Raw genomic sequence first — 13,032 nt, 5'->3', positions numbered from 1 at the left:
CAAACTTGGCATCATAATGATCAAAATGAAAGACAGTGCTTACAACCTAGAAAAAAAAGATATTTTTTTTGGGGGGTGGGTATAAGCCAGTTGTATGTTACAGTGTTCCAAAAAGTAAGTAAAAATAGAAAAATTCGATACTGTGCTGGACCCAATACAGTATCGAATGCAACAGCAAAGCGGTAGTTACAAAGATTCTGTTCTTGTAATATGGATGTCGATAAAAATAATAGAAAATAGTCGAGTTGGACCGGTAGGTTATGTACATGTACATTCAATTACCAAGGACAGAAGATTAACCAAAAAAACCGTTTGGAACCATCTAAATAGGATAATCCTAACTAAGTTAATTTTATTGTCAAATTAAAGTGAAAAAACGCTCATTACTTTCTACTTCACGTGTTATATTTTTTTTTGTGTGTGTGTTTATTTTCACATTCAAATGTTAACTACCGGGTGTAGAAAAAGCAATGAGACCTTCTTAAAAAAACAGTTTTGAATAAATGCTGTTCATTAAATCTAAGATTTCCAATTATTTTGGAATAGCTTAGATACTAAGCCTTTGATTGATGTATATGTTGTAAACAACAATTCTTTATATTTCGCAATGTAGGCAAGAAGAACCATAATTGACAATTAAATCTGCGCCTTAAATGCCACAATGTGTTGGGTCAGAAATCGGTTGGCTAATGGGGACGACCTTAAGGACAACCCCAAGTGTGGAAGACTCGCCAAAGTGAAGCCTGAATACATCATGGAGGCCTTTAAGGTCAACCCAACAATGAAGATGTCAGGGTTTTTTTTACTGATGAAAATACCTTACTCGACTACATCAAGGAAAATGATCGAGTGGTATGCCTTGGCAAGGCTGAAAACAACATCAGGACAGTCACCAAGACCAAGCATCTGGTCTCTGTGACTCCGTTGGGCGTTGTGGCATCAACTGTAGAGAAAATGCCTCCAATTTGGTTCCCTGTTGGATGCCAGTTAACTGGAGCCAACTACTTGATGGTGTTGAAGAAAAATGTGGTCCCATAGATCGTACGTATTTCAGCAGGACGGGGCTCCAGCCCATACATCTAATATTGTACAAGAGTAGATGGGTAGCAACATGTACTTCTGGTCCAAGAATCTTTGGCCACTTCAAAGTACAGATCTAAATGTAATATATTATAAGTTTCAATATTCAGTTCACATCATTTACTCTGATTCCAACACTACGGAGGAGACTTGTCACTTTTTGTTATATATACTCGTACTATATATATAAATATATTATATTTAATTATGTTTTGTTTTTTATGTAATTTCAAGTTATACTTTAAGTATCAATCACAGTAAATAGAAAAAACATATTTTTTTTTTTTATTATTAAATATACTCTATTTCTGTAAATGTTTTATTTGTTTATCTTATATATGTAATTATAAATAATTACTTTATCCTGACAAACTGTAATAAAAAGTAAAAAATATGGCTGAATATAACAAATGACAGTTTTTACATGTTTTTCTCGTTTGAACATGTATAATCCTACCCTGTACCATGTTTCCACCTACCCTATATCATGTCTCCTTCTGATGTATCAAGTATCCTACTTTTGGTTAGACTTGAAAACACCAATAAATTGCTATTAATTATTGCACTATATCAAAAATACTTTGGAATTATTTGTCTACAGATGTTGTATGGGCCGGGCATCGAATGAACTTTTTAATTTTGAAACTTATGACTGTTTAAATGATGGTCTAGATTCATAATTAATTTACATTGTTATAGTATTAAATTTTTAAAAATAAATAAAGTTTTTTAATGAGTACTAAGAGGCAGGTCTCAGTACTTTTTCTACACCCGGTATATACATAATATTAGATTCTAATTACTAATAGAAAATATGTAATCTTTAGAAAGAGAGAGTCCATAACTTAATTAGTAACATTTTGTTCCATGTGTCCTTCTCAGTTACAATTGGAGCTTGTACTCCTGATATTAGAAGTTAGAACTCATTGTCATTACTTTTATCGTATCTCGCAACCTTTTATCCAAAAAGAAACAAACACAAAAAGAAGCGCGAAATCAGTTGATAGTAACTTGTTATCTTTTAGGTATTCTCGGACTATAACAACAATTTTTTTAAATGAATTAATTATATATATTTCATAATATTGAAATCCTATATAATATTTCATTAAAAGCGTAGCAATATATTTGTATTTTTATATGATAGTCAAAATTTATTCATAGAAATAATAAGATGACCAATATTTATATATATATTGGATCGGTTTTAATTAGGACTGATTCACTACTCAGGAATTAAATTTGGATATTTTTTTTTTCCAAAATAATATTTAACTATAAAATGTATATTTCCCCAATAATAGAATTTGCTGATTTGAATAACTTAGCAATTCTATGTTTTTATTGATGTTACAAATCATTGGATTAAACTTAAACACTGAATATGCAGTTCTATCACAATCTGAAACGCTTAGATGATTACTAATTAGAAAAAAATAAATAAATGCACAATGATTTAAATTGTAAAGTTACATTTATCTAGACAATTAGTATCATCTATGGGATTCCACACGTTCTCTTCTAGTTCATTATTACTTCTGCATTATTGTTTTTCAAAAAAATCAAGTCGTTATTTCATTTGATTCAGAAGATTGCACCTTGATATTTCTATTCATTTTCGCTTAAAATCCTACTATTTTTTAAAATACTACTTATCACAATGAATGTATTTTTTTCTACAACTTTTAAATTGTCAATTTAAAGAAAAAAATCGATAATATAATTTTTTTTTAGTTATTGCTAAACATAAATAATTTACATTACGTAAGAATTTGAAATCCGATGGGTAGAGAAATGTTCCCTTCGGAAATGAAGAAAAAGAAACCGTGACTTTCAACTAGACCGTTCTTGAATCAATAAGTGATTCTTAACAAACAAACAAAAAAAAAAAAAGAGATGGTAACCAGATTCATGAATTATCTTTCAATTAGAAGCGATAAGTTTCAAATGGAGGGATTTTTTCAGCTTCGAAAAAAGCTTTAGACGTTGAATCTATCATTTTTTTATCTCTCTCAAAGCGAGAAGTGGCCGTAGATGATCTTCTTGATGTTGAAGAAGTTGATACATAACTGGGTAAGTTGGGGCTAAATGCAAGAAACAGCATCTTCTTTTAAGCGAGGCTTCGACACTTTCCCATCTGAGATTTTCTTTTTCTTTCTACTGACTGGGATTCCTATCCAAAGACTCATAAGTGAAATCATTGGGACGAAAATGAGGCGAGCATACAACTATAACCTTTTTTTAATCTTCTTGATAATCCTGAATGCATGAATCCACTTTTGTCTTAGAATGGGATTAGCTGGGAGCTGGTGGTTAAAATGTGATGTGGGAACACAACCATGTAAAACACAGGCGTTTGGTATGGATAATAAATCATCTTTATGATTAACTAAATTATCTTTCAAAGAATACAAATGGATGCCACTAGAATTTAAATGGAACTCACATTATAGTCTACTTTTGAAGAGAAGTAGGAATATTTCCTCTACTCGTACTATTCCAGTTATATTGCCTTCCTTGTGTAAATCATTTTAAAAATTGTGGAGTAATAATATGTCAATGATAGTCTTGGATAAATAAGAGATAAATAGCAGTTAGTATATTTGATATTTATTTTCCTACAAAAATATTTCAGACTTTTCCTGGTTTTTTTAAAAGGAAAGATTGCGTGGTACCACAAAGTAGGGAATACTGTAATATAGTATTTCCTGCACAAAGGTAAAGGTAATCGAAGAAATAGTATGGAAAACTAACCAGGGATGTAAATTATCTAGGAAAACTAATTCACGGAACCTCGTTTTACTTATGACGTCAAATCAAACATTTTATTCCATCTGCAAATCCCTTAAGGAGTTTTTTTTCTTCATGCACGGGAAAGAAAATCGTGGATCCGAGATTATTGTATTGGACTCTGACGAAGATGAGAGGCCTCCTTCCGTAAGTGACAAAAATGTATATGTTCTGACTCCAGATTCATTGCTTTTATTTATATTTTCAGTCCATTTCGACGAAAAATAGAGTGTCGAATGCTTCTAGTAAATTGGATGTCATTGCTCTGGACAAAGAAGAAGAAGTAATAAGTGAAGTTCTCTTTTTTTTCTTCAATTTATTAACATAGATTTTCCTATTGATAGCCGACTCTAGGTGTGACAGCGAAGCAATTTCGTGATAAATTCGATATTTCTATTGGCTCCAAGCCATCCGAGGTACAAGTTTTCATTTCCAATGTCCCTCATCCCTCACGAAAGCGTCCTAATACTGCCAGGAAGTCCATGTCTTCATTTACTCCAAAATTTAGTGAGGTAATCGATCTTCTATCAGATGAGGAAGAGGCGGAAGAGGTTTCAAAACATTCATCTGAACAAAAGATATCCCTCCCACATGATGCATTTGAACAATTCCTCAATCAAGTCCAAATATCCCTCAAGTCCAGTTTAGAAAAGTACAAAAATATTGAAAAATCTCTAACTGCAGCTTACGAAGCCGCTTGCATCACTCCTAAAATACCCAAGCATCTTCATTCTTTTTTACTCCAGTTAACTCTGAACCTATCATTGAACTCTGATAAAGTCGATCAGTATGTCGAGGAAGTTAAAAATAAGTTAAAAACTATTTCTTTAAATAAGGAGGCCAAAAAATGTGTTGAAGACATAAGTCATGAGAAAGGTGTTCCTAGTAAAAAGAGGAAACTTGAATCTGAATGTGCGTCTTCCTCTAAAATTGCATTCCCACAGGATCAAAGTAGCAAAATTCCTTCATGTGATGTTAGAGACTCTATATCGAAAATCATTTTCGATAAAAGCGTTTCTAGTAATAAGAGAAGAATCGTATTGGAAAGTGAATCCTCTTCTAAGAGTAGAGATCCTGGGCTGATATCCTCACAGAACCTAAATAGTAAAGCTACCCCTTCAGGGGAGACTTGTGACTCTAAATCAAAAATTATTGTGAATAAGCAAAAAAAGACACCTGCGGTTTTGGAACTGGATGATGAAGACTGTTTTGTGAAGGAAACAAGGTATAATGGTTTAAAAAAGGACAAGGCTACTTCACTGAGTATCAATAAGTCTATAAATGATTCTCATTTAAGAAAGTTAAAAAATGCCTTGGAGGAATGTGGGAAGGAAATCCGACGACTAGAGCTGGCAGAAATCGATTCCAATGATGATGAATCTACATATGTTCTAATGTACAAATACAAACGGAGATTTATGTCAATATATAACAAAATAATTGAACTAGAGGACAATCTACCCAAATGGAAAAGCCAGGTAGCCTCTCTTACAACATTAGGGTTACGCCAAATTAAAAAATTCAAGACTCAAATTTCTAGGCATCCTGAAATCAACGAAAGGATTTGTAAAGTTATCAATCAAGGAATCAAAACCTCTCTTCAACATTCATACTTCCCAGACTTTCAAGATATTATGAATATTTATGAGGAAGTAAACAAGTCTAGCTGTCTCGGGATGCAAAAGGAAGAGTTGTACGAGGAGGGTAAGTGCTTTGGTCATTATGAAGAAATACTATAAATTCACCTTAAGAAGATCAATCAAATAAATATATATATATATATTCCTAGCTTCTGATGCATTTCAAAAAATTGGACGGAAACTTCAGTCAAGACGTAAATATGATGTATATGCTTCCATGGAGTCATATTTGCAGGAAAATGAGTCAGAGCCAGTTTTGTCAGATGAATTCCAGGAAAGACTTAAACATAATAAAACTATCGCGGATGAGTCCCTTGATCAAGTAAGCTAATAATGATTTATCTTGTATTACTAAAATGTTTTTATTGTCTACTGAGTAGGTTATTCATAAATTCACATTAAAACAAAGTGCGCCTGGTAGTAGTAGTACGATCTCTCGGCCAAACAAAGAAGGTCAGGAAGAAAATGACGGAGTGGAAGAAGATGATGAGGAAGACATTGAGAGTGTTTCATCCATCAGTAGCCTTAGTGATGATGATAATGAAGGTGATGGCGTTTTGAGTAGTAATGACTCTGACGGGGAGGGTTCGAGCGACGATGAATAAAATGAGCCTTGTTCTCCGCACGGAACTTATTTAATAATCATGACCCATTTTATGTTCCTCCATGTAAAAAAATCTTTTTACGTATTATATATAAATATAGCCAATATCCAAAAATGAAGCATAGGAAGGATGCATTTCATTTTAGAGGGGGATTGTACGTTATTACAATTATAAGGATCAGCGGGAAAGAACTTCCTAAGTGATTATTATAAAAACAAATTATATTTCACATATTATGATTAACATTACGAACGATCCATTATTATTACAGTATATATATATATATATTTATTTATTTTACTTGGTACAGATTTATCAACAACTCTGTCTTCCGTGATCAAAGCAACATAAAATCATAATTCTTTCTTTCATAGATATACTTTTCTTAAGTGTTACAATGATAATAATTTTCTCTGAATGTACACACCAGACACAACTTTCTTTCTCTTTTCTGGTAACATATATATGAATGGGGGAATGACGCTACAGTGGCGAGAAGTGGTTTGATTGGCTTATTGCATAGGCTCTTCCACTTCATCCTCCACAGGAGGTCTCGGAGTAAAATTACCAGTTTCTTCGTAGATAAGTTTCTTCAATTTTTCCTTGGGTAACGCATCCAGCTCCATTTCCAGCTTGAAAGGTTCTTTTGCTACAGGTTCATCAGCAGGATCATAATACTGTTCTAGATACGGATGAGCCAGTGCCTCTTCGACCTTGATGCGTCGATGGGGGTTAAACGTCAACATTTTCTCAAGCAAATCCAAAGCTTTTGAATCTGCTTCAGGATAAAGCTTTTGCCATGCAACTTTGGGTTTAAAATTCAAGGACTTCAAATAGTTCCTTGCCTACAAAAATAGTAATATATTGAGTATATATCATAGCCAAGGAGTAACAAGTTACTTACTTACTACACAACTAAGATTTATGACTCAAACTTAATTGTATCCTAAAATACTATTAATTGATATTTAATCAAAAATGTAAGGAAATATGCAACATTGTAATAATAAATATTTCTATGTTGAAAACTTTAATATTGTACTCGTTACACTTTCGCTCTGCCCCTATAATATATTATAATGCGCCCGCATACCTTTTCATTAATAATACAATTGAGATCTTCAGTAGAAGGGGATCCTAATATGCTGAGAATGTGATTAAGCTGATCTAGGTAATGCTTTCCAGGAAAGATAGGACGATTTGACAGCATCTCTGCCAAAATACAACCAACAGACCAAATATCAATAGACTTGGTATACCCCTATAATATTAAACATAAAATATAGTCATAGTTTAATCTCCTTGATTTAATTAATTACTTTGGAGTTCAACATGATTTCTGGAGCTCTATACCATCTTGTAGCAACATACTCTGTCAAAAAACCGGTGTGATCATGATCAGGATCTGCAACACGAGCGAGACCAAAGTCACATATCTTAAGATCACATGTTGTGTTGAGAAGAAGATTAGAAGGTTTTAAATCTCTATGCAAAACATTGGCAGAATGAATGTATTTGAGCCCTCGAAGAATTTGGTAAAGGAAATAACAAATGTGATCATTGCTTAGTCTCTGAAATGATGGGAGAAATGCAAGTGTATTAATAATAGTTATCCTGAATATCTTGTACCTTAATTGAAGAATTACTTATTGTATAATTATCAAAACTTGTCTATATTTTTTTAATTGCTCATAGTGAGGTAGTTTTTTATTTTTCATTTAGTGAGAGTAATTATTTAAATAATGTATACATCTTCTCCATTAATAAGGAATCTCTCTGGTAAATTAGGAAGCATTTAATACAGGGCTGCAAATATCAGATTATGGGCGGCTTTTTTACTCTGCAAGTTTTAATCAAAGTAAAAATATCACACATTGCACATAGTACAATATTGGATCCTCAATAATTATTGCCATAAGCTTGAAAATATATTGGCGCAATTTCCATTTTTTAAAATCTTAAGAATGCATGGTTCTTTTTATTTTTATATTTAACAGCCCCCCCCAAATAATACATATTTAGTCATGCCATCTTCCGAGTAAATTTATACCTGCGTTCTCAAGAGTTTATACAAATCAGTCTCCATCAAGCACTGAACAATGTATACATCCTTCATTTGATCCAATGACTCACTTCTAAGTATGTCACGGATATCGATAATGTTTTCATGATTAAACCTCGTTAGTATTTTAATTTCTCTGAGAGTCCTTTGACAGTAGGTCTGATGCTCAAAGGGGGATATTTTCTTAATTGCGACTTTAGCTTTTGTAACGTTGTCATAGGCAGACCTAAGGAGAAGAGAAAAACATGAATGGACTGTTGGATGGATGTATTATTTTGGATTGGAGGAAGAAGGGAAAAGAAGAAACGTACACAACCATTCCATAGGCGCCTTCTCCAATGTACTGTAGGTTCACATATCGCGGTTTACAATTAAAGATTTGTCCTCGTACGATCTCGCTCGTTCCGAGACTCTCTGCTCCTTCCACTACACCTATATATACAAAACACATAATAGGAATTTAATGGCAATATAAAGTAACGACGTAACTAGGAGTAATCTAATGACCTACCCGCGGATGTTCCTTCACCATTGTTTTGAGGAAGTTTCTCTTGGGCTGCAGAGGTTGCCCCAACGATTGCCGAGGCTGCTCCTCCTGCTTCCGACATGTTGATTCAATCTCCCAATTATTATTTTATTTTCATATATTCTATCATAGGCAGCCACAAAGATCTCCTTTATTCTTATTAAGTAAATAACATATGAAACTCGCTAAGATTGAAACAAAAGCAAAAAAAATAACGTCTACTGCTTTTTTTTCTCTCTCTCTCTCTTTGATTTACTCCGACATCTTTTCCTCCTTTTTTTTCTTTCTTTCTCTTCTCTTCTTATTATTATATTTCCTTCTTCTCTATTTAGTTATGACGTCAAACCGGGATTGCATTTTATTCTTTAAATTGTTATTACATAATATATTATTCCGCCCCTCTTTAGCACTATAAAAATTCACTGAATCTGATCCATGGTCAAGGATTTAACAGGAGTAGCTGATACTTCAGAGTATATAGAATCTCAATCCATAGTAGTTTATGGCTACTTAGTTATTATTGATAGGAAACTTGTTTTTATTTCTCCACCATATAATTGCATGGATCTATATAATAATTAATAATTTAAAATGCTCCCATAGCTAGAAGAAAAAAATATATAGGTGCCATGTATTGTTGGATCATTTCTAGAACTGATTGCCTAATAGTCTTTTTTTTTTATCGGTCTGATCTTTCTTACCATTCAACGGTCCTAAGGAACGATATCTCGGTCCTTCAGTCGTGGACGGTCCTAGCTATCTTTATAGCTATTCATCATTCTTGAATAGGATTGAACAATGTATAAACCAAGGTTAATAGAAATACTAGGTTAAACCATAACTAATGATGAAAATCCAGTGTAGAATGGGTATGTTGCAAAAAAAAAAAAAAAAAAGAACGAAAATCAACATGGTAACCCTGATAATTTGAAGAATGCTCTGGAGGAGATAAATAATAATGTACACGACGTTTCATTAGATCAGTGACCAGAGAGGAAGGAGAAAAGAATATAAACAAGGACATTTGCTAGAATTACTCCAATGTCGATCACCAATTCTAATCTGAGTCCAAAAAGGACTTTCAATTATAACTCCGCAACAAATCCTTAAGGTTACGCTGCGCCTTTTATGATTAAAAAAAAGAGTCAGCTAAAAAATACTCCGGATTTTCATGACTGACAATAACTCTTTTCCTACAAATGTTTGACTTCCACCACGCTTTTTAATAGTGCCGTCAAAGAGTACAAATGTGACCAAGAGTAGCTATATATTGCCTTCCTTGACTGTTACTGTTAGAGTACTGCTGTTATACTCTATGACGGAATATATGTCTGTCTTGCACATCAGTCGGTACGGTACACCAAATTGAATATTCTAGCAAGCCCGATTACATGAGTGTATAACCTTGTATCCATATTAACCTTGATAAAAACGAAGAAAATAATAAATAATAGCAAAGACTTATAATAATTAGTTCTAGTCACACAAATCCCACTTTAAACTTCAGGTATCTCGTTTCTTGAAATAGATTTTGTTGAACAGCTGGAAGGACAACAAGTCTAATAACTAGATAATTTGACCTGTTGTAGTTACCATAAGAGACCAATAAGCACAAGTCCTAGGGCTGATAAATTTTATTAGGAATGGACTGATATGACTGTGGTATTTTTTTTTAGACCTATCCAACACTAATGACAAGGTATTCATAAGACTATTAAATTGCCTTCAGTTGTTAACTTTGGTAAGCATACTAGAAATGTATCCACTGAAACCGACGTCAATTTAAAGAGTTGATTTTTTCCCTCCGCATTTTAACATAATATCTAATCAGTAATCACTAATGAGGTGTACTATGTTAGTAAGTTCTTGTCAATGAGTATAGTTGATAATATTGTAGAGAAAAACGCGTGCGAGGAGGAGGGGAAAAAAAGACATATGGTATCATTGTTTGAAATACTGATGTGATTATCATCTGCCTGCTTTATTATGATTTTTGAGGGTATAACGAATGTATTTATTAGCAAAATGTTTAATGAAGATATACTACGTATAATTGACTTAGACGTTTTTTATCCGTTACAGTAGATTTGAAAACGTCACACTCCATGAAATTGTAATTCATTATGAACCTTATTCTCAGAATAATAGCTAATGAAACGACAAAGTAGAGTATTTGAAATATATTTGAAGCTCAAAGTTTAAATATAATCTACATACTAAAAAATAAACCATTAAACATTTAAGTTAAATATACAAAATTAAACAATTAAAATCATATAACTATTAATAATAATAAATTATAAATACAGAATATTGAAATAATAGATTGATCCAGATAATTTTTTCTTGTTCTAACATCGGAATTCAGTTAAATATGTCATAACTTTAGGTTGCAATACACAAGCGAGACGTGGAGTTTAATCAAAAAGATAATCACTCCTCTTCTTCATGTGGAAGTTGCTATATACAATTGTGCACAGGATAGATATATCTCTACCGATGAGATCTAACTAATTATTAATAATAAAGTAAATGTCGAAATCATAAAATTAGACAATAAATATACTAATAAAAAAATGTTATAAATAAATTCATCGTAAAGATTTAGAGCAAAAGCTAATTATGTAGTAATGTCCGGCGATATTACTCCCTATTAAGAGCATCAAAAAAGATTTCTCCCCGTTATTTAGGTATGCTTATATAACAACATACTATTATCATGAGGGATATACACAATTGTTAATTATAATGCAACACCCAATGTAACTACCCTCGTTGTTGTGACCATTTAAACAGTTGTTTTTGCCTTTTATGAGTTTTCTGAACAACATTTCTTGGAGCCCATCAACCATAGCTAAGCCTTTAGTGATAAAAAAGTAATATTTATTGACTATGTAATATTGAAAAACCTAATTATCATACCCAAGTCTTAAAGCGAAGTAAGTAGTCTCAGACAAAGTAGTTGCAAACCATTCAAAGCTACTACCCCCGTTGTTGTGACCATTTAAACAGTTGTTTTTGCCCTTTACTGAGTTGTGTATCATAATTCTTGATATGTTTAGCTAAAATAGAATCATATTTTATGGTTAGATTTAAAAAAAAAATTGAATACTTACTGTGAGATAGTACAAAATTCAGAGTTCCATTTCGATATTCGTAAATACTTTTTACTGATAACTTGATCATCATTTCGTGTGGATGACTCAAAACATTTTTATATGTATTTCTATATATGACATCAGTACCAACATCCTCCATTAATTTAATGATGGTTCCTCGGGAAGGGATAGGTTTTACCCGTGTATTTCTCCATAAATTTTTTGAACGTAGATGATTAGCAATGGATAAGGTTATATTACATGCAATAAGCATCGTTGTGAGATCAAAGTTAAAGTCTGACTTGATGTATTCATCGTCAAATTGATTTTATAGATGAATATCCATACTCTTGTTATGAGATGAGGATAATGAGTGGCGTGTAATTCTAGACAGGGGACTAAAGGCACATTTATATCGACAAATCCGACAAACCATCTGTTTCTCATCCGGTAAGTATTTTCCAAATTCCTGGGCCTCCATTTTCATAAATCCAGACAGAAGGCGACGTCATTTTGGGGATTTTATTCAGTTCTCTATCGACTATCACCATCTCATATTATATTAATATTGAATAATAAAGGCGGGAATGATAACGTTCATGATTGATAGAAGAAGATGTATATTATTTAATCAATGATGCCATAAGTAATTCTTCTTTTCTCCTCGCACGCTTTTGTATTCTTACCAAAATTATCACCCTTATCTATGAGTGAGTTGATATCCACTACTGAAATTTACTTCATCAACATTATTTATCTCAAAGTAGTCAAACAATTTATCCTCATATGACAAGATTATGAATATTACAAAGTTTGGGGGAAGCAAGAATAACACAGAATTACATATTTTTATTTATTTATTTTTATATACATTTACTATTTATGCCAACTATGACCTGAATGAACAGGCCCTCGCGCTCTACAAGTCTAAAATTTTATACATGTTGTTTCTTTGATAGGATAGACATCCTGGCCAGAAATGATCAAAATTGGTGATGACGGATGGGTGTGTACACATTGCATGCAATACCCCAATCGTAAGTCCTTGTTAAACTCGGAAAAGAATTGGGGATCGATAAAAGAGTATTTCTTTCCAATGTCCTTGTGTATTTATTTCTCCCCCTCCTCCATTGGCACAGCTGATTGTAGCTGATCTCCTTCAAAGCATTTTTCAAATGGTGAGGGTTTCCGTGTTAATTTTTGGTTAATTTCTTTTTTGTTAACATATCCA

General features: G+C 32.7%; 2 protein-coding genes and 1 long non-coding RNA gene across 4 annotated transcripts; 1 reads left to right on the top strand and 2 right to left on the bottom strand.

Moving 5' to 3' along the window:
• Nucleotides 1-3,713: 3,713 nt before the first annotated feature.
• Nucleotides 3,714-6,233, top strand: LOC121127521 (uncharacterized). 2 transcript variants are annotated; one of them, XM_040722920.2, is made up of 6 exons: nt 3,714-4,017; nt 4,079-4,153; nt 4,215-5,348; nt 5,397-5,574; nt 5,660-5,832; nt 5,891-6,233. In XM_040722920.2, exons 1-6 carry the CDS (start codon nt 3,886-3,888, stop codon nt 6,113-6,115), a joined length of 1,917 nt encoding a protein of 638 aa, XP_040578854.1. In that variant the 5' UTR covers nt 3,714-3,885; the 3' UTR covers nt 6,116-6,233. The 2 variants fall into 2 exon arrangements, with proteins under 2 accessions (XP_040578854.1, XP_040578853.1); XM_040722919.2 differs by having other exon boundaries at nt 3,716-4,017; nt 4,215-5,574.
• Nucleotides 6,234-6,318: 85 nt separating this feature from the next.
• Nucleotides 6,319-9,359, bottom strand: rl (Mitogen-activated protein kinase rl). The gene is made up of 6 exons (XM_040722921.2): nt 8,689-9,359; nt 8,489-8,609; nt 8,166-8,403; nt 7,435-7,686; nt 7,209-7,376; nt 6,319-6,960 (listed from the first exon to the last, which is right to left on the bottom strand). The coding sequence occupies exons 1-6, from the start codon at nt 8,783-8,785 to the stop codon at nt 6,628-6,630; spliced, it is 1,209 nt and encodes a 402-aa protein (XP_040578855.1). The 5' UTR covers nt 8,786-9,359; the 3' UTR covers nt 6,319-6,627.
• A 1,274-nt stretch (nt 9,360-10,633) lies between these two features.
• On the bottom strand, nt 10,634-12,508 carry LOC139907000 (uncharacterized). The gene is made up of 3 exons (XR_011783292.1): nt 11,820-12,508; nt 11,626-11,765; nt 10,634-11,563 (listed from the first exon to the last, which is right to left on the bottom strand). It is a non-coding gene; the product is annotated as an uncharacterized lncRNA (long non-coding RNA).
• Nucleotides 12,509-13,032: the final 524 nt, after the last annotated feature.

The sequence above is a fragment of the Lepeophtheirus salmonis genome, chromosome 13 (genome assembly GCF_016086655.4).
Source record: "Lepeophtheirus salmonis chromosome 13, UVic_Lsal_1.4, whole genome shotgun sequence".
In the NCBI taxonomy this organism is placed as follows: domain Eukaryota; kingdom Metazoa; phylum Arthropoda; class Copepoda; order Siphonostomatoida; family Caligidae; genus Lepeophtheirus; species Lepeophtheirus salmonis.
Note: the sequence above shows the minus strand (reverse complement) of the source record. Positions and strands in the feature narration are given on the sequence as shown.